The 17,597-nt window shown below is 51.6% G+C and overlaps 6 protein-coding genes across 6 annotated transcripts; 2 read left to right on the forward strand and 4 right to left on the reverse strand.

The window, feature by feature from the left end:
- Nucleotides 1–44: 44 nt before the first annotated feature.
- On the reverse strand, nucleotides 45–1,265 carry ASPSYDRAFT_138466 (putative pantetheine-phosphate adenylyltransferase; the record flags this gene model as incomplete). The annotated part of the gene is made up of 1 exon (XM_040840840.1): nucleotides 45–1,265. The coding sequence occupies one exon, from the start codon at nucleotides 1,263–1,265 to the stop codon at nucleotides 45–47; it is 1,221 nt and encodes a 406-aa protein (XP_040707859.1).
- A 692-nt stretch (nucleotides 1,266–1,957) lies between these two features.
- Nucleotides 1,958–3,959, forward strand: ASPSYDRAFT_142103 (WD repeat protein; the record flags this gene model as incomplete). The annotated part of the gene is made up of 4 exons (XM_040841211.1): nucleotides 1,958–2,695; nucleotides 2,759–3,366; nucleotides 3,396–3,490; nucleotides 3,541–3,959. The coding sequence occupies 4 exons, from the start codon at nucleotides 1,958–1,960 to the stop codon at nucleotides 3,957–3,959; spliced, it is 1,860 nt and encodes a 619-aa protein (XP_040707860.1).
- Nucleotides 3,960–4,559: 600 nt separating this feature from the next.
- Nucleotides 4,560–6,209, reverse strand: ASPSYDRAFT_138808 (acyltransferase family protein; the record flags this gene model as incomplete). The annotated part of the gene is made up of 1 exon (XM_040840874.1): nucleotides 4,560–6,209. The coding sequence occupies one exon, from the start codon at nucleotides 6,207–6,209 to the stop codon at nucleotides 4,560–4,562; it is 1,650 nt and encodes a 549-aa protein (XP_040707861.1).
- Nucleotides 6,210–7,255: 1,046 nt separating this feature from the next.
- Nucleotides 7,256–10,259, forward strand: triA (putative mRNA capping nucleoside-triphosphatase). The gene is made up of 4 exons (XM_040844549.1): nucleotides 7,256–7,987; nucleotides 8,036–9,242; nucleotides 9,336–9,782; nucleotides 9,850–10,259. Exons 1-4 carry the CDS (start codon nucleotides 7,533–7,535, stop codon nucleotides 10,018–10,020), a joined length of 2,280 nt encoding a protein of 759 aa, XP_040707862.1. The 5' UTR covers nucleotides 7,256–7,532; the 3' UTR covers nucleotides 10,021–10,259.
- Nucleotides 10,260–10,380: 121 nt separating this feature from the next.
- On the reverse strand, nucleotides 10,381–14,592 carry spt5 (transcription elongation factor spt5). The gene is made up of 5 exons (XM_040845768.1): nucleotides 14,058–14,592; nucleotides 13,837–13,995; nucleotides 12,291–13,759; nucleotides 11,478–12,223; nucleotides 10,381–11,416 (listed from the first exon to the last, which is right to left on the reverse strand). Exons 1-5 carry the CDS (start codon nucleotides 14,163–14,165, stop codon nucleotides 10,845–10,847), a joined length of 3,054 nt encoding a protein of 1,017 aa, XP_040707863.1. The 5' UTR covers nucleotides 14,166–14,592; the 3' UTR covers nucleotides 10,381–10,844.
- A 229-nt stretch (nucleotides 14,593–14,821) lies between these two features.
- On the reverse strand, nucleotides 14,822–17,290 carry ASPSYDRAFT_38733 (putative acyl-CoA dehydrogenase). The gene is made up of 5 exons (XM_040845769.1): nucleotides 16,787–17,290; nucleotides 16,705–16,716; nucleotides 16,378–16,640; nucleotides 15,586–16,327; nucleotides 14,822–15,531 (listed from the first exon to the last, which is right to left on the reverse strand). The coding sequence occupies exons 1-5, from the start codon at nucleotides 16,899–16,901 to the stop codon at nucleotides 15,038–15,040; spliced, it is 1,626 nt and encodes a 541-aa protein (XP_040707864.1). The 5' UTR covers nucleotides 16,902–17,290; the 3' UTR covers nucleotides 14,822–15,037.
- Between the last annotated feature and the right edge of the window lie 307 nt (nucleotides 17,291–17,597).

The following is a 17,597-nucleotide window of genomic DNA, read 5'->3' on the forward strand; positions in this document are numbered from 1 at the left end:
ATTCCGATATACATACACAATCACTCATACACTGTTGGCGCATATTATATCATCGCTAGCTCCATTCGCCTTCGTCTGATGTCAGTACTGCTTATTTTGGATGCAAAGTCCTCAAAGCCTTCTGCCGGAATCTCTCCTGAATGAATCACATCAACTTCGAACACCTCTAGCTGCTTCCACCCGCGTTTGGCTCGCTCCTCGTTGACGGCCGCGCCGCCTGATCGTGTCTCTTTGGAGACGACCAAGGCAGTGAGATCCTCTTCTGTAATGGTCGGTCCATACGGGTCCAGTATTTGCGCCATTTTCAAAGTGATCCCAGGCCGGATCTTCATTACCATGGCTCTTCCATTCGGGCCCGACTTATAGATTTGTTCGATGTGTGGTGGGTTCGTTTCGGGAGGACCAAAGTCCATGATCGAGGTCAAGAAAGCCCCCGTACTCCGACACCGCTCATCCCAACTCTCCAGGAATTGAGCATACTTTTTGTTCTTCAGCATCTCGTCCCCGGTCACCCCGACTGTTATGATCCTTTCCTGCCCGGGGCGTTCAGTACCTGCAGGTTGTAAGACCAGCGCAGTTGCCGTGAGGAGGAGTTTGTGTCCGATATGGAAGTGATCAAAGGTGCCTCCTAATATCACTGAGTGGTGCAACGCGCCCTCGATTATCTCTCCGGGTACTACCAATGATTCACCAGGTGTCCATTGAGGTGTTCCTGCGATCGATTGCAGTGTTCCACCTTTAGGAGTCTTGGCTGGAGTGTAGAAACTACTGAATGCGGTTGCCAGATCCTGACCTACCGGAGTATTGGGATAGAAGATAACTTCCCATAGACGCCCCGATGTGGCCAAAGTGTTCGCGTCGACGATAGGACCGTTGCGTTGCAGATTTGGGGATACCGTCGATGCGTTTCGAACAGAGTCGAAATCAAGCAAAATCACGCGCGAGTCGATGCCACCGGGAGCCTCCATGTCAATATTGCGTTGTATGCAGACCATCCCAACAAGCCTGTAGACATGCTCCACTATGCGCTGAAGGCTCGAAAATGCTCTCGTCGGCGGTTGGCATGATGGCGATTGGAGGCCAGGCAATGAAAGGGCGATTTCCAGAGAAGCGGTGCGATTTGAACCATTGAGTGCCTTGAGAAGGTTGGAAAATACTTTAGACAATATGGGCTCGTAGACCGCTGTGAATTGATCGAAAGAGATGGACGGAGGAGGTGGCAGCAGAAGCAAGGCCGATGGCGGGGAGACGGGGTCTGAGGCCATCGCGGGGAAGCTCAAGATAAGGAGGGGAAGCTCACCACGGAGACAAACGATACGGGGATATTAGAGGATATGGCGCATGGGCTGGAGGCCGCCAATACGTAGTGCTTATACTATGGAACGAATAGTTCTCAGATGGAATAGAGAAGACGCAAAGAACAGAAATGGCCGCGGAAATAAGAATAAAGTGAAGCAACGAGGGCGCATCAAGCAGCCGAGGAACGACCGCGGTTGTTGTAAAATACCAAAGTTACCGTTTCGTGATATCTGGATGAGTCAGCATCACGGGGCAGCGACTCGACTCCAGCTTTGGTTGGCGGAGACCAACTGAACGGCCCAAGATGATCTCGAGCTCTACTCCTTCCTCCACCTCTCCTTCACTGCGCCGTTCGTTGCCATTTCAGCCCTGTCGCGTCTCGTCCTGTTGGGGCGTGCTTCATTGATCCCACCGAGTCCTTCTTTTGGCATGACCCAGACTCCACATCCTCTTAGTGTCGTCGGGGCTCTTTACGACCTTGCCGCTTGCTGCTCATACTAGGAAGAAGACCACCTTCCAATCCGCACGGCTCTAATCAGAGTCACAATTGCAACCAATAAACGACACAAACGGGGTTGCCCTGTAGAGTGACCGCTGCTCTACAGTGGTCCTACGTCCACCTTCCCACGATATCCTCCCTTTCACAACCGCCGTCGATATGTCGAACCCCGCGCAGCCCTTTGACTCCAGACGGTCGACTATTTATAGCCGTCAACCCGAAGAGCTTCACATTCCATCGGGAAACTCGTCATCTGGAGCAATCCCGCGACAATCAATGTCCCATGAATACCCAACGAATCCTGATACGAACCTCCCATCTATCAATATCCATCCCTCGGGCTCACAGTCTAACCAGTATGGAAGCGGCAACAGCGGTGGAACCGGGGCAGCGCTCCCCGGTGCCCTTCAACCGGGAAATCCTTCCAATCGACCCCCAGCGGTGTCCATAAATACAGCTCCGTCCGTACTTCCTACATTGCCCCAGTTATCTACCCAGGTGCAACAACAGCAATCCCAGCCGCATCCTCAAACGTCTACTCCACGCTCTAACGCCGCCAATTCTCATGGACATTCCAGGTCAAGCCCAGCAGGATACAGGCCTCCCGGATCCTCTCCGAACACTGGGTTTCAGCCGCCAACCCCTCAGGGCGCTAAATATTCTCCTCTAGGCCTGGCCGATATCCGATCTCCAGGAGACCTTCTCAGCGACCATATCACGAATGCAGGTGCAGCACCTCTCAATAGCGCTGAAAACCAAGTGCCTACGAACAGCAACTACATTACCCCATGGCCGATCTATGCCGTTGACTGGTGTAAGTGGCCGGTCTCGGGGAATGCTGGCTCCTTCGGCGGAAAAATCGCTCTAGGAAGCTATTTGGAAGACCATCATAACTATGTAAGCTAATTGCACGGGCGGGAAAACCTCAATACGACGCTAAGTCTAACCTTGTGGCATTAGATACAAATTCTTGACACCCACTTGACATATCCTGACCCTGATACCCCTGATGCAGCCCCCGGTGATTTTAAGCTGGAATACGTGAAAACCGCTGAAGCTACTCACTCTTATCCTGTCACTCGCATTCTTTGGGAACCGCCATCGTCCCAAAAGCAGTCGACTGACCTTCTGGCCACATCTGGAGATCATCTGCGGTTGTGGTCCCTGCCGAACTCGCAGCCCCAACACACCTCCAACTCCATAACCCGTCAGTCAGGTCAAAGAGATGCGCCTACAGCTAAACTTTCACCGCTGGCGTTACTTTCGAACTCGAAGTCTCCCGAGCATACAGCGCCTATTACGTCTTTGGACTGGAATACGATATCTCCTAGTTTGATCATCACCTCTAGCATTGATACAACATGCACAATTTGGGATATCCCGACTTTGACAGCAAAGACACAGCTTATTGCGCACGACAAGGAAGTATATGACGTGCGCTTTTGTGCCAATAGTGTGGATGTTTTTGTCAGCTGTGGCGCTGATGGAAGTGTGCGCATGTTTGATCTCCGAAGCCTGGAACACAGCACGATTATATACGAGCCGACGGATAAGAATGAGAAAAGTGAGTCCCTTTGGTATCTTATTGGTGGTTCAGGACTGACAATATGTTTTTAGTGGTGATGAGCCCTGGCAATGGAAGCCCCTCCGCACCGGCCAATACTTGGCCTCCGCCCTTGTTGCGCATCTCGGGTAAGCCGCTATCGGTAACGTGCGTCTAAACATTGTACTGACAAATTTAGCATCGCCGCACGATGCCCATCTTCTTGCAACATTCTCCCAAGATTCCAACATAGTCCGGGTATTGGACGTTCGCCAACCGGGCCAAGCACTCCTCGAGCTTAAGGGTCACTCCGCCCCTCTTAATTCGGTCGAGTGGTCCCCTAATCGGCGCGGAGTTCTCGCATCTGGTGCGGACGATTGTCTTGTCCTTCTCTGGGACCTTATTAACCAGAACAACTCCACCCCTGTCCCACCAGGGGTACAACACCCCGGTGCACCCTCTACAACCACCGAACGCGGCCCCGCGGCTGCATGGCAATGCGACTACGAGATTTCCAACATCAGCTGGTCACCACAAGCTGGAACCACGAACTCCGGTCACCCTCGTGACTGGTTAGGCGTTTGCGGAGGACGAGGGGTTTGGGGAGTTGCGCTATGAAACAAGAAATTCAAAAAGGAAAATGACAACGAAGTTATTGGTATCCACTAGACGCCATATCATTTACTTTTCTTCTTTTTCTTTTTTCTTCTTTATACTGTCCCAAATGTCTTGCATTTCACTCATCTGATTTGCGATTTTGATCTGTCGCTTCCATTTTTCACTTCTCTTCCTCTCTGTTATTGGTTCCTTACGAGGCGACGCAGAAAGATCTGGTCTTACCAAGCTTGAATCATATATGTCCTTAGAGCGTGTTAGGTTACCACCTGGCATAGGTACGGTCTGGTATGAGTATACGAATGAATGATTGAATCATTGCACATCGCCTGCCATTAACAGACATTTGCTGTATTCAAAGGTGCTTAAGACGTTCAACCTAACAGCTACAATTTCCTTCGGGTTTACAAATGCTGCATGATGCGGGACAAAAAACAATGAGCTGAACTCTCCACAGCGTGGGCGGGTAAGCATGGTTAACAAGTACCAAAAATATTCAATACGCCCGCTAATGCAAGATATATCAAACATACACATACACGAGAAACTTGGGACACGCATAAGTAAAACGAGGGCACCGAGTAATCGTCCCGAATAAGCATATTAAGCGGACCTTTGCTGCTTTTCTCGTCCAGACGTTTGAGCAAGTACCTTACTCTCAATCCACCGCGCCAGATGCACACTTGGTACGTCAACCATCCGCCAGAAAAGGTCACCTGCCCAAAGCGAGATAGGAAGACAAATAAGCCAGCCAATGAAGAAGCCGAGGCAATACTGAAAGTCGGTTTCCTTGCCTGTGGTACGCCAGATACTGGGCATGAGTGAATATCCTAACGAGTGGAGTATGGGCCCGTGGACAATGTAAAAGGCAAAGGAGATCTTGCCGAGATACTGGGACAGACGGTTCGTAAAAAGCTTTTGGATGTCCTTTGAGTGGTTGATGCTGTAGACGATCATGAGTGCACCTAAAGTTTGCGGAAAGCGGTGCGGCTCTGGGTATGTTTTCGGAGTAATGTGCCACGTCCACATGAAGAAAGGCGTGAACTTATACCCGGTATTTGGCGTAGACCCTAGATATAATCCTAGGATGAAGAGAGCTATCCAACGTTTAGCGCTTAACAGGCCAAAGCGGCCTTTAGGGCGTGGCAATGAGCTGTTAGCAAGGGAGTTCCATGTCCGCTTCTCTTTGTCAAATTCGGAAGAGGCTGGGGGAGTTTCCCAAAGACCTTGGATTAGGTCCGCTTCGGCCATGAGCATACCACACAAGAAAAGTACAATATCCCACCGGCCATAGCGCATGCAAAACCATACCAAGGCACCCACTAGGGATATACGCACCGCCGTTTTGACGCGCGATGTTGCGAGGATAGTGAGGAAGAGGACAATAGAACTGCGAAATTCGACGGGGATTGTCCAAAGGTGGGGATTGTAGTTATTATAATAGAGGGCCCAGTCAAATGGGTCCATGAGCCGTGCAATCGTAGCATACCAGTCCCACAACTGCTTGCTAAGAGATCTGACCATAATAGGCGGATGCTGTTCGTTCGTGCCTCTGACGGTGTGACCCTCAAAAAGGACTTTTTGGGAGTAGTTGTATGCGCCCAAGCGTACGGCAATCAGGACCAGCAAGATTCCGACGATGGATGGGACATAAAGGCGAAGACCTCGTCGAAATGTTGAGGACGTCATGGTAACAAATGTTTCTTCCCAAGACCGGCTGCGGATCAACTTTAGCGGCTTATAGGAAAGAACGTAGCCCGATATAACGAAGAATATGGCGACCATAATATGGCCCGAGACCAAGACGTGAATGATAGGTAACTGATAATAGTAGAAGTTCTCATTGTTGAAACCCCACCCAACCGCGACCTTCCAAGTATAAGTGAACAGGAAGTGAAAATTGAAGACGAGCAAACAGGCCCATCCTCGCAAACCATCCAATGCAGCGATTGCATGGAGTTTCGTCTGCGGGGGCGGCTGGCCACCGACCAGGTGCTGTAGATAGCTTGGCGTGATAAGTATACCCAACTTAGTGAACCAGTCTTCCAAATAATCCTGCCAGTTTTCGCGGAAGTGTTCTACCAGTGGAGATAGCTTTGATGGGTCAGACAGAATATCTAAGGCGGAAAAACTTCTAAGACTCGGCCACGCGAGAGCTCGATCCTGGGGTTCACGGTTGAGGCCGGATTCGACGTCAGTTAAAGGAACATTGTGGATCGCAGGAGACGACGGTGTCTCCTTTTCGACGTCCATTTCTTCGGAGGTGATATTGAGATAGATCTCTATTCGGGGCGACAGCGCGAAACGTCCCAGTGCGCGGTCTTATATGCAGAGTTGCTGTGATAGTGGAGTCTTTTTTATCTGCAATGGGGATATGGGTCCGGGATTCGTCATCGGTGGTCGCATCTGACAGCTGCAAACCGAGCAGTTTATGGAGGAGGCCTTCAGTCGCTCACGGAATCAGAGCGCAGTAATGTGCAAGAGACTGAAGTCTGCAGACTGCAGAGTAAGCAAAACATCGAGGGTCGGGGCGGAGGGGAGGTTGAGGAAGTTAAGGCCAAATGGCGAGTGTCGATCCGGAGGATTTTAAGAGACGCAACGTTTCACCATTATTACTGGCGCGCTTTTAGAGGGCAATGGAAGCAACCCCAAGAGACTCGTCGCCCGTTGCACCGACAATCCCGTTTCGCGCCAGGGATTGCGAACCAGGTCAGTCCGTGAGTCGACCCTTTCCTGCCAATTGCGTTGCATCCGTGACGTCGTTCAATCCTCCAATAAATAATGATGCTGCCCAGTATGGCAGTCACTACAGCTGGCGCCCTGGCTGGAGCTCGATCGCGGCTTCCCAATCCGGCAGTGACCGACACGTGGGCGGTGCTTGACGGCAGAAATAACGAGATGAGATCACATGACTTCTACAGCTCACCGCCGGGCAGAAAAGCTCCAACATCCAACACTGAAACACAAAAGAAAGGCAGCTTTCGTCATTCAAGCTTTGACTCTTTGTTAGGATATTATTAGCATGCAGAAAGTGTACTGAGTGCAATTGAACATGCACAGCGTAATGGTGTAGTACGTGCACCTCTCAGATCTGATAATCCGTAGTAGAAGTGTAGGACAACGTCCAGTATAGCGGATGAAATAGTGGTGATTGGTCTCGTGTGCTTCAACACCATCATCTTCATCCCTCCATCTCATTATATCTTGCCATGCCTCGGATTCGACTGAGGGTCATCTACTGACGACGGACGGAGTACTACTGCTGTTGTCGATCGGCTTCATCTCACCTATCAACCAGATCCGCAACTTCATCATCGATCTTCCTTTCATTTTCCTCTTATCGATCTGCTCCCCTTCACCCTCATCTCGTCCCGCGCACCCCTTTCATCCCCTAAATGTCTTCGTCGTCATCGCCATCCTCCCCCCTTCCTCGTCTCCGTCATTGATAGGCACCAACTCGCCATCATCCGCTCCTGGGTGTTGTGGAAGGGGGCGTGTCTTGTCTCTTTCCATCTCGGACCCTTTCTGCTCGCATTCGTCGACTGAGGGTAAAACAAAAAAAAAAACCACGTCACCATGGATTTGCGCACGATCATGAACAGCGATGCCGCTGGCACATCACGTCGTCCTCCGTCCCCTCCGTCTCATCGATCGCCGTCGCAACTTTCTCGTAAACCCTCTGAGCCAATCTATCCAGCACACGACCAGCCTCCGTCGTCGTCATCCTCCTCTTCCTATCCATCTGGCTATCCCAACGAGCCATCGCAGCAACCTCCGCCGCTTCAGCGCGCCCAAACGTCCCCAGACAGAGGTTCCTCCTACGGCTCACTACAGTCTCCTTACCAGTATAATGCTACATCATCTCTGAATGCGGGCGCACAATCTCATCGCGGCCACAGTCCACCTCCCGCGCCTTATGGGCCCTCTGCTTCGCGTGATTCTTTCGCCGCGCCTGTTGCCTACCATCATCCGCAACACCCTCCGTCGCACCAACCGTCACCTGCCGCTGCTCAGCGCTCGCAATCCATCCAGTCTGTCCTGACCCCTTATTCCTCCACCTCCCACTCATTTCCCCATAGAGAGAGCCCTCCAGCCGCCACCCACCATCCATATCCGTCCCAGCAATTATCACCCGCAGCACAGGGATCGCTTCCTGGTACGCCGCGAGGTTCCGCTGCTGCTCTTTACCATCACTCAACCCCATCGTCTACCCGCCCTCAGTCATCAGGCCACGATTCCCTCTCGAATCGCGCATCTAGTCCATGGGTCGGGCAGGATGTCCAGATGCACATGTCCCCAACCGCGGTTTCGCGACCTGTGCGATACGATTCAAAGACCTTCGATGGCGCACCCCGGCGCGCATCGGGCACTTCTGGCGGAAGAGAGTCCGATGAAAGTGTCAGTCCGAAAACAGCCTTTTCCTCAGGGACGCGCCGCGACAGCGTGGCAGGCCCTGGCGAACATGCAGTCTCTGCGCAATCGGCTGAGAGGGAAAACGGGATAGCTGCGCAAAGCAATCGACCTATTACGCAAAACTCCCACACCCATGCAGCTTCAACTGGATCGACTGCAACGCAAGTCAATAGCCCCCCGCGATCACTAGGGCCAGTTGCAAATGTATCCCCGAAGGGGAAGCCAGGGCTGCAGCACCCGCAAAAGACAAACTTTGCGTCAGAATTGAGCCCCGCTAGTTCGAGCCCCCAACCTCCTAAACCAAAGCGGAGACGGTACAATGAGCCACCTATTTTCGCCCAACGATCAATTCGGACAAAGGGAAAATGCCCTAAGATCCCGAATTTGTTGCCGCCGATTCCCAAACATATCAGAAATACGCCACAGAACCCGTGGTCACAACGGCAGCGTGCAGTCTCGCAGGAGGCTCCCCCAGCAAAGATGATAAGGCGAGAAGATTCAGTTGCGAACGGCCCGCCGATTTCCTCGCAGTCTTCGCAACAATTACAACCACCACAGCCGGCAGAACAGCCACAGTTGAAGAGCCTGGGCCCTTGGGAACCATCCATTACCGGGTTCATACCGCACGAAGAAATCACTAAGGTTGTTTGTGACTTCCTCTTCCAGCACGTGGTCCTCCGAAATGATGCCATGGCAGGCCCTGCTGGTGCCACTGCTGTGGGCCAAGGCGCAATCATCGAAATCGAAGCGAAGCTGGGACAGCTTATGGATCTTGATCGCGGGGACAGGCTCCAATTGCCAATACAGACCGAAAGTGTCATAAATCGTGACAACTCCCGAATTCGAACAAATTTCGAAAGCAATATGACACAAGTACGTTCCGTTGATATCCCTTTCTTACACTTCGCACATGTCTTTGGATTCACCCCGATTAAAGGTAGCTCATCAGGATTGACTTCTTTTTAGGCACAGCATCGGGCTATGAACAATTTTCTCAACGAAACTGTGAAGGGGTCTATGCCTCAAGCAAACCCTGGACGGATTCCCCTCTCATATGCCCACAAAAAGGAACGAGATTCTTTTTACGAGGTCTCCCCTTCCGACCTGCCACCCATTATTCGACAAAACCTAAACCCGCGCCACAAGCCCCGAGTCCGTGTCACTGTTGACCAACGAACAGGCGAAGTCCTCGCAAAGATTGTCAAATGCCGAGTTGCAGACCTCGATATCTACAGTCCTCGCACCTGCGTCGATTGGCGTGTCAGTGTTAACCTAGAAATGAGCTACGACGGTGATATCTCTCACCTCACGCCAGCTGATACAGGCCGAGGGGCCAGCGATCGGAATAAAGACCGCATGAGCTACCGACATTTGGCGTACCAGGTCGATTTGACACAAGTTGCTAGGTCTGAAGTATGTTACAATTCCCGTTCTCGTTCTCTTGCTATTTGTTCTTGTCCTAATTCACTTCTCTCCGCAGCCCTCTGCAAAAGGCGAATTCGAACACGAACTTGAAGTCGAAGTCTCAGCCGCCGAAATTCGCCGCCAGGGCCAACTTGCCATGGCTGGTGACCCCAGCAACCAGTACGAAGATCTCGTAAAAGGTCTCCTTGACAATATACGCATCCTGGCGCGAGCAGTACCGGCATAGTGAAAATAACCGCTTGTGCACTTGGTTTCCTTTCCTTTTTGCCTTTCCTGTTTATCTTTTTATCTTCCTTCATATTGTTTTCACCATTTTTTTTCTCTCCTTTTTTTTAGCACATTCGATTATAACATAGAGAAGACTCAGGTCAGTTTTTTTATTATTCTTTTTTCAATCCGTTCAAGTTACCCCGTTGATATCAATTGGGTCGAATTCCAATTGTGGCTCGGAAGAGTCAAGGGAAGTGGGTTGACAAGAGAATGGAAGAAAGAAAGGAATGGGAGTACGGTGGTTCAAGGTTGCAAATTGGAAGTACATATTTTCATATTTCACTCCGTTACTGGAGAAAGAAAGACGGAAATGATTGAAGTCCATAACGAGGTTCGATATCTTTTTTTTTTTTTTTTTTTATCTCTTTTTCTATCCATGTTTTAATATCTCCATACATATTATTTTATTAAACGGAATGGCAGCAAGGAAGTGATGAGCAGGGGAGTTATTGATTTGATCGATACCAATACGATGTCTTTTGCAAGTGCTCTCAGTGACCGTCTACCAAGAGTATGCCTGCGAGCCAAGGGCACCAACATAAATCGAGTGAGTTGTTTAATCTATCTAGGAACAATTCTCTACCCCAGGATATCCTGCGTTATGTGATGAAACACGTTTATTTGTTAATAGATTGATAATACACTGTAGTATAGTACTAAACGGTAGCTAAAGTCACCTATAAAAGAAACCATCGATAGATGAGGAATAGAAATGAACATACAATGCGCCGTTTTAGTTGTAAACTCATAGAAATCCCTAGAAGAAAACAAAACATGCATTTAAGGACTGGGCGTTCCTTCTTCGTACCGGGGACCGCCGTCGTCTGCGTCGCCGTATGGGGCAGCACCCGGTGTGGCGGCAGCCCCGCCCATCGCCGGCGTCGGTGCATCGTATGGACGGTCGCCAAAGTCAGCCGGAGTGGGCGCGTTGTAGGCTCCCGGTGTCGGTGCGCTGTCAGCCCAGGCTCCGGGTGTAGGTGCTGAGAGACCGGGCGTGGGTGCGCCACCGTACGCGCCTGGGGTCGGAGCTGAGTACGTCGCACCCGGTGTCGGGGCATCGTATGCCTTGTTACTGCTTGAGCCGCTTGCCGACCAAGCGGGAGTACAGCTGCCGGAGGCGGCGCCACCCCAGGCGGGAGTTCGGGAACCAGCTGCAAAGGCATCGAAATCGCTGGAACCTGAGCCGGAGCCGGAGCCACCGTAAGGTGTTCGTGCTCCTGCATTCCAAGCCGGTGTGCGTGATCCTGCGCCCCCGTAGGCTGTGCGACTGCCGTCGTATGGATTCGAAGTTCGTGATCCGTCGGCCTTCCATGCAGGTGTGCGAGAACCAAGGCCACCGCCCCAAGCGGGTGCTACAGGAATCGTGTTAGAGTCCGTGTGGTTGTATTAACAGAAAAAATTGGAAAAACTTACTCCTGGAGGAAGTAACACCACCCCAGGCCGGTGTCCTTGAAGAATCGGCGGCAGCCATTGGAGTACGACCGCCCTGCCAGCCGGATGGAGGTGCAGCTGAACCACCTTGAGGGACCCGTGGCGCCCCTCTGCCGCGGGAAATATCAATGGTTTGGCCAGTAACAGGATCCTTGACAACAAGGAGCTCCTTTGGGATTGTCACAAGCTTGTTCTTTGAATGAAGCTCTACGCGAGCCTGGACATCGGTCGTGTCTTTAACGATACCCATCAGACCCTTAAGAGCCCCCTTTCTAACCAAGACTGTTTTGCCGAGAAGTCGGTCCCGTCCAAAGTTCTTTGACGGGGGAGGCCCCATCATATTACCTGGAGCACCATTCCTCATCAACGCCGGGTTCATCTTGGAGAGATCCGGTCCTGTAGACCTGCCTCCTTTCGCAGACACTGTAACAACATTGGTAGTGCGCACGACGACGATACCCGAGTTTTCAGCCTGGGCTTTATTGTGCAGGAATAGGAATGAGCGATGAATGTGAAGGATTACACCATTTCGTTGCTCGCCGTATACTTCTCTAACGGTGTCCCCATGTCGAATTTCAGCACCGTTCCTGTCTGTAGCCACAGCGTCTCGGCGCGGGGTGACCTTGTTGGTCACTTGCGTAGGAAGGATAGTGCGGATGGAACCGTTCTGGTCCAGGACTCGTAATGATTCACGATCAATCTTGACAACGCAAGCGACAGTAGCAGCACTTTTCAGCGGCTGTTAGTAAAGGCAAGAAGAAAGGCCCGAATAGCAGAGAAAAGGTAGTAACTCACTCTAGCTGTACGAGATCATGAACATCGAACATGCCCAGTTTCCCATCCACACCAGTTTCTGCGGACAAGCGGAGGTCTTTACTAAAGACAGTAATCTCCTGCATACTCATATCGCTGAGAAGCGTGACTGTGTCGTCCCTCACTTGTACAACCATACCCAACTCATCCTGATATCTGCTTCCGCCAATAACCTTGACGTGGTCACCCTCCCTAAAGCGCTTACGGAGTGTCTTGACAGGGGCTTCGATCGTTTGGCCTGCCAGTTCACCCTCCGTTACCAGGATAGTCACAATATCTCCACGAGTTGAGCTAGTGCGGCCGATAAGACCTTGCTGTTCACCCTTGAACACTTCCACGGGGTCGCCGGGAATATATGATTCCTCTGCGGTGGAGTTCTTCAGTGTTTCTGCAAGGGAGGCGAGGTCAAGATTCGAGGTGCCGTTTTCAGAATCGCGGGCAAACATGGTAACTTCCTCGAGCCGGGGGTTGACATTCTTCGTGATCAAATGCTGGACCTTCATGTCCTTGATCAAGAAACCGTCAATGTAAGTTTCGCCAAGATAGCTCCATGACTTTGAACCTAAACCAGCCGTAGCGGAGAGGTACTTGCTGTGCTTCTTCTTGGCTTCGGCCTCACTGAACAACCGTTGTGGAGGGCGTGCAACAGCGGCATTCGCGCCAGCTCGCTTTCTCTTAGGGTCAACAAGAGGGGCACCGGAGTCCTCGTTTAAACCGTAGTCCAGTCGGGGAACCAGACGGACAGTCACAGCCAAACCGTTCGTCTCTACCTCCTCGATCTGAGCCAGATCACCTATGTATTTGCCACGCTTTAGTCGAACCCAGCCTCCGGGGTTGAGTTCTTCCGACTTCTGCACCCTAAGGAGATCCGGCATTTCCCTCACAGGAACCAAAATCATCTTCGTCCTTGGATAAACATTCGACATATCTTGTAAGGCATCCATGACGTCCGCCTGTCTCCGCGCTTCGACATAAATGTAGCCACTCATCGCGCCCCCACGCTCAAACGCCGAGATAAGCTTAATGGGGTTCCGTGAGCCAGGCGGTCGTTCTTCGATACGTTTTTGAATGGCGAAGACAACTTCACGTTCCTTTCCGGCCTTGCACCGAACACCCCAGATACTAGGGTCATCAACACTAGGAAGCAAAAGACGCTTGGGGACAATGACGGCGTCCGTGGCAGCTGCGCGATTCCGCCCATAACGTTCCTTCAGCAATTGTGCCTGTTTCTCAGCATCCATGCTGGCCTCCACTTCACGCTGACGGTCAAGTTCGCGGTGTCGACGGTCGTCCATCTCAGCTCCGACGGCAACTTCATCGTCCGGGTGGACGTTTTCACCAAATTCCATATCATCTTCTTCATCTTCAGCCTCATCCTCGTCCTCGTCTACGCCCGCCTCAACATCAATGAAGTTATGTAGGCCAGGGCCTCTTCTCCGCTTCGGTCCGCGCTGTAGAACAGGAAAAGAGAGTATTAGCAATTGCCCCGTGCGCGTTTCAAGAGAAAGAGGTAGTCGAAGACACGAACCGTAACAGCATCCTCTTCCTCGTCTTCTTCTTCTTCCTCCTCTTCCTCATCCTCATCCCCTCCTTCCTGAAGCTCATCGTCATCTCCACCGCCCTCGTTCTCCCCATCGTCGTCATCGCCTCTATCTTGAGCGTCGTCCTCACGGCCACGTTTCCGGGTCTTATGTTCCAGTTGATCAGCTCAACACATCCTCCAATAGCAGTATCTGGGATAACACAAACCTGGCCGCGATCTACATCTTCATTGTCTGATTCCTGTGCGGGCGCGGGGTTGAAGTCATCATCTTCCTCGTCAGAGCCGAAGTCCTGTTCCATCACGTTCCTAGACATTCTCGCGTCGAGGCTTTGAGGGGCGGGCGTCTGTGGCGGCGAGAGTTCGGGTTTTGAGGATCAGGGCGAAAAAGATCGGGTGTAAAGTAAAAGGAGTCGGCCACGAACTGAGTTGGTTTGAGAGCGCCAAGCGATTAATAATTTATGTAGAGTCAGGCGGCCGATGCGAAGTGTGTTCTGGCGACCGTAGATAGAAGATAGATTTCTTTGGCCGGGCGGTTCGTTGTTCGGTGCTGCGCCGAGTCCGCGGTGACGGCCACGTTTCGGGAAGTGAAAGAAAGGGCAGTTCGAGGGGAGAGTAAGCGGGACAATGGAGCTCCCCTAGCCGCACAAGCAAGTACACGACTGCGAACGGTCTGCTGGGAGATGAAAGGGGTGCGTAGCGCTCAAGAGTTAGGAGCTTTCAGAAGGCGAGTTTCATCAAGAAGTTGGAAGCGTTGCGCGGTTGGTCTTTGTGGCGTACCGGATTGTTTTTTGGCCTCCTTGGGGCTGGCAGCCTCCGCTGGGTGGGGTCCGGAGACATGATTGGTGCTGGCTTGGCGTTCAAGACAGTATATACTTTACTGAGCTACTATTACTACCACCCGACTAATATTAGCCAGGTACGCTTAATGTTCACTAACCCAACTTGAAGAATCCTGGCGCATACTACTAATTTGCTTGGGTTAATCACGGTACCTACGAGGCACTTAAATTATGGACTAGTGGGTTCATGGTTATGTCGAACGAGTCTTGAGAATATAGAATTGTTCCTGCTAACATAAGGTATTCCCAATATCGTACATCCAAGAACCGAAAGTCTCTATATAAGCAAAAGTAAAAAAACAATGAAAGAGAATATATATTCAAGAAACAAAGCGTACTCATCAGTCTTACAGCTTCATGCCAAACATTTGGTGCACACGGAGACTCTGGCGCATGCTGAGATCCAACATGATCTCTTCACTTCCACCGGGGATAGCGTAGGCGCGCACGTCACGATATAGTCGTTCGATCTTACCACCCTGGCCGCCACGGCTATAACTCAACCCACCGAAGATCTGACTGGCTTCGCGGGCGCAGTATTCGAAGGTTGTTGTGGACTGAGCCTTGAGACCCGCAATGGCACCGCCGAGCTTGAGCATGGCCTCGGTCTCCTCCATCGACTGGCACTGGTAAATGATGTTCTCAAGCCAGTTGTAACTAGCCTCGATTTGACGAGCCATGTGGGCGAGCTTCATACGGATGACCGGGTGGTTGGCAAGTTTCTGGCCGAAAGTTCGGCGCTTGTGGGCGTACTTCACTGACTCCTCATAGCAGACACGCGAGAATCGGATACATTGGATGATGATACCAATTCGCTCGTGATTGAAGTTGGTCATGATCACTGGAGCGCGTATTAGAATTAACTCTCAACAACCGTCGTATATTTCCAACTTACCCTTGAATCCTTGGTTCTCCTTGCCGATGAGGTTCTCCACGGGAACCTTCACGTCCTCAAATGTCACGTATGTTGTACCGCTGCTCCAGACACCCTGGCAGTCCATACGCCGAGTGCTGACACCGCCGGCCTCTCTCTCGATAAGGAGAACACTAAGACCGTTCATTCCGGGCCCGCCGGTACGAACAGCAGTCGTGAAATAGTCGGACCAGACACCGTTGGTGATCCACTTCTTCTCACCATTAACAATGTAGTGCTTGCCGTCTTCAGAAAGCTTAGCTTCGCAGCCAAGGTTGGCGACATCGCTACCAGCGTCGGGCTCAGTAATGGCAAGACAGATACGCTTGTCTCCCGCAAGAATTCCGGGCAGGATCCGGTCAACAAGAGCCTTCTTTCCATACTTCACCAGCGGAGGGCAGCCAATGCCGAAACCACCGAGCAAGTTCCAGACCAGACCACCACTTCCAGCACGAGAGAGTTCATCTGTCAGGAGCATCTCGTGGAAGAGATCCCAGTTCTCGGGAGCGACTGACTGCACCCGGTATGGGGTATATTGCACGGGATACTTGACACCAAGGAGGCCGGCGAGGTAACCCCGTTCACCCATTTGCTTGTAGATCTTGGCGGGAACCTCCTTGGCCTCATCCCACTCAGTTACATACGGCTCGATTTCAGACTCAACATATGCTCGGACCTCCGCACGGAGGGCAGCGTGGGTCTGGTTGAAGTAGGCGGAGTGATACTATCGGCAATCAGCAACAGGTCGAATTGGCATGTATAAAGGAAGCTCACCCCCTGGTACCATGCCGGGTCAGCGAAGGGAATCAAGTCGCCATAGGGCTCCTGAGCTTCTTCTGACTTCGCTGTCGCGACATCGACAACTGGTGCTGACTGAGGCTTAGGCGCCTCCTTCTCGGCGGGGGTAGGTTCGTCCACGGCCTTCTTGGAGTCCAAAGATCCAACTTGCAGCTGCGACTTGTACTTCTTCAAAATGCCCTCATTGTGATATTTCCAGAATTGTTTTGACGCGTCTTTCCCGGCGACTCTTGTAAGAACTAAATAAAACGACAGTTAGTATTCGCGACTGTGGCGCATTTCGGTGGGTTCGGATGAGCATACTCTTCTTTCCACCTATCCGCGCATCTTATGTCAGTTTCACATGCAAACTATTGGCAAAAATTTCGGGCCCTAGAAAACGCACCTGGATGGTCGTCCTGGAATTTGGTCAGGTCGTAAACGTCTTCGTCGACGATGATCCATAGATTGTCGGCCTTGTTATGCGTGGCCACGTCGTCCTTGCTGAATGTCTTGGCCATGGTGATGCCGCGAAGCAAACAAAGGGTCAGATTTGGGGGATGCTGGAGACAAGACTATGGGGAAGAATAACCTGGGGTAGGGGGAAAACAGGAAGGGAGAGGGAGGGACGGTTTGATATATGAATGATCCAGGAAATTGCCGACCTTGGATGCAAAAAGCAAAGGTGGATACCATTGATCTCGGTCAAGAAGCCAAAAAGAGGTCTGTAGATCGCAGTGCGCGGGTGTTTGCGACAAACAGGAAAGGCGAATTCCTCGGTGATTTACCCATGACACGCAGGGTATGCCAATATGGGCAACCGATTCACATGCTGGTCAGCTCGGGGCCACTCTGACGCTGCCAGTTACTCATTTCTACTTCAGGTCCGCATCGCTTTCCTCAATCGAAGCACCGCCGGCTCATTTGTGACCAACTCACGTGTGGTTGTGCCTCGGCCAGCTGATGATGCTGGCTATTTGCTTGTATATGATTGGCCCAGGCTTCGTCCTCATGCGTCATTTCTGCATCGTGGCTGCTGAACTATTTGAGAAAGTGCCGAGGCTCCTCTTTCAGCACGTGACCCATGATCTCAAGAGTCGAGTCGACCTTGACCAACAGATATTCATATGATATTGATGGCGAACTACGAGGACGTCCGTTTGCCAAGCTTTGTCAACCAAGGGTTTCCGGCCAGTCGATGTGAATGCTTACTTATT

The sequence above is a fragment of the Aspergillus sydowii genome, assembly GCF_001890705.1.
Source record: "Aspergillus sydowii CBS 593.65 unplaced genomic scaffold ASPSYscaffold_1, whole genome shotgun sequence".
NCBI classification, from domain to species: Eukaryota; Fungi; Ascomycota; class Eurotiomycetes; order Eurotiales; family Aspergillaceae; genus Aspergillus; species Aspergillus sydowii.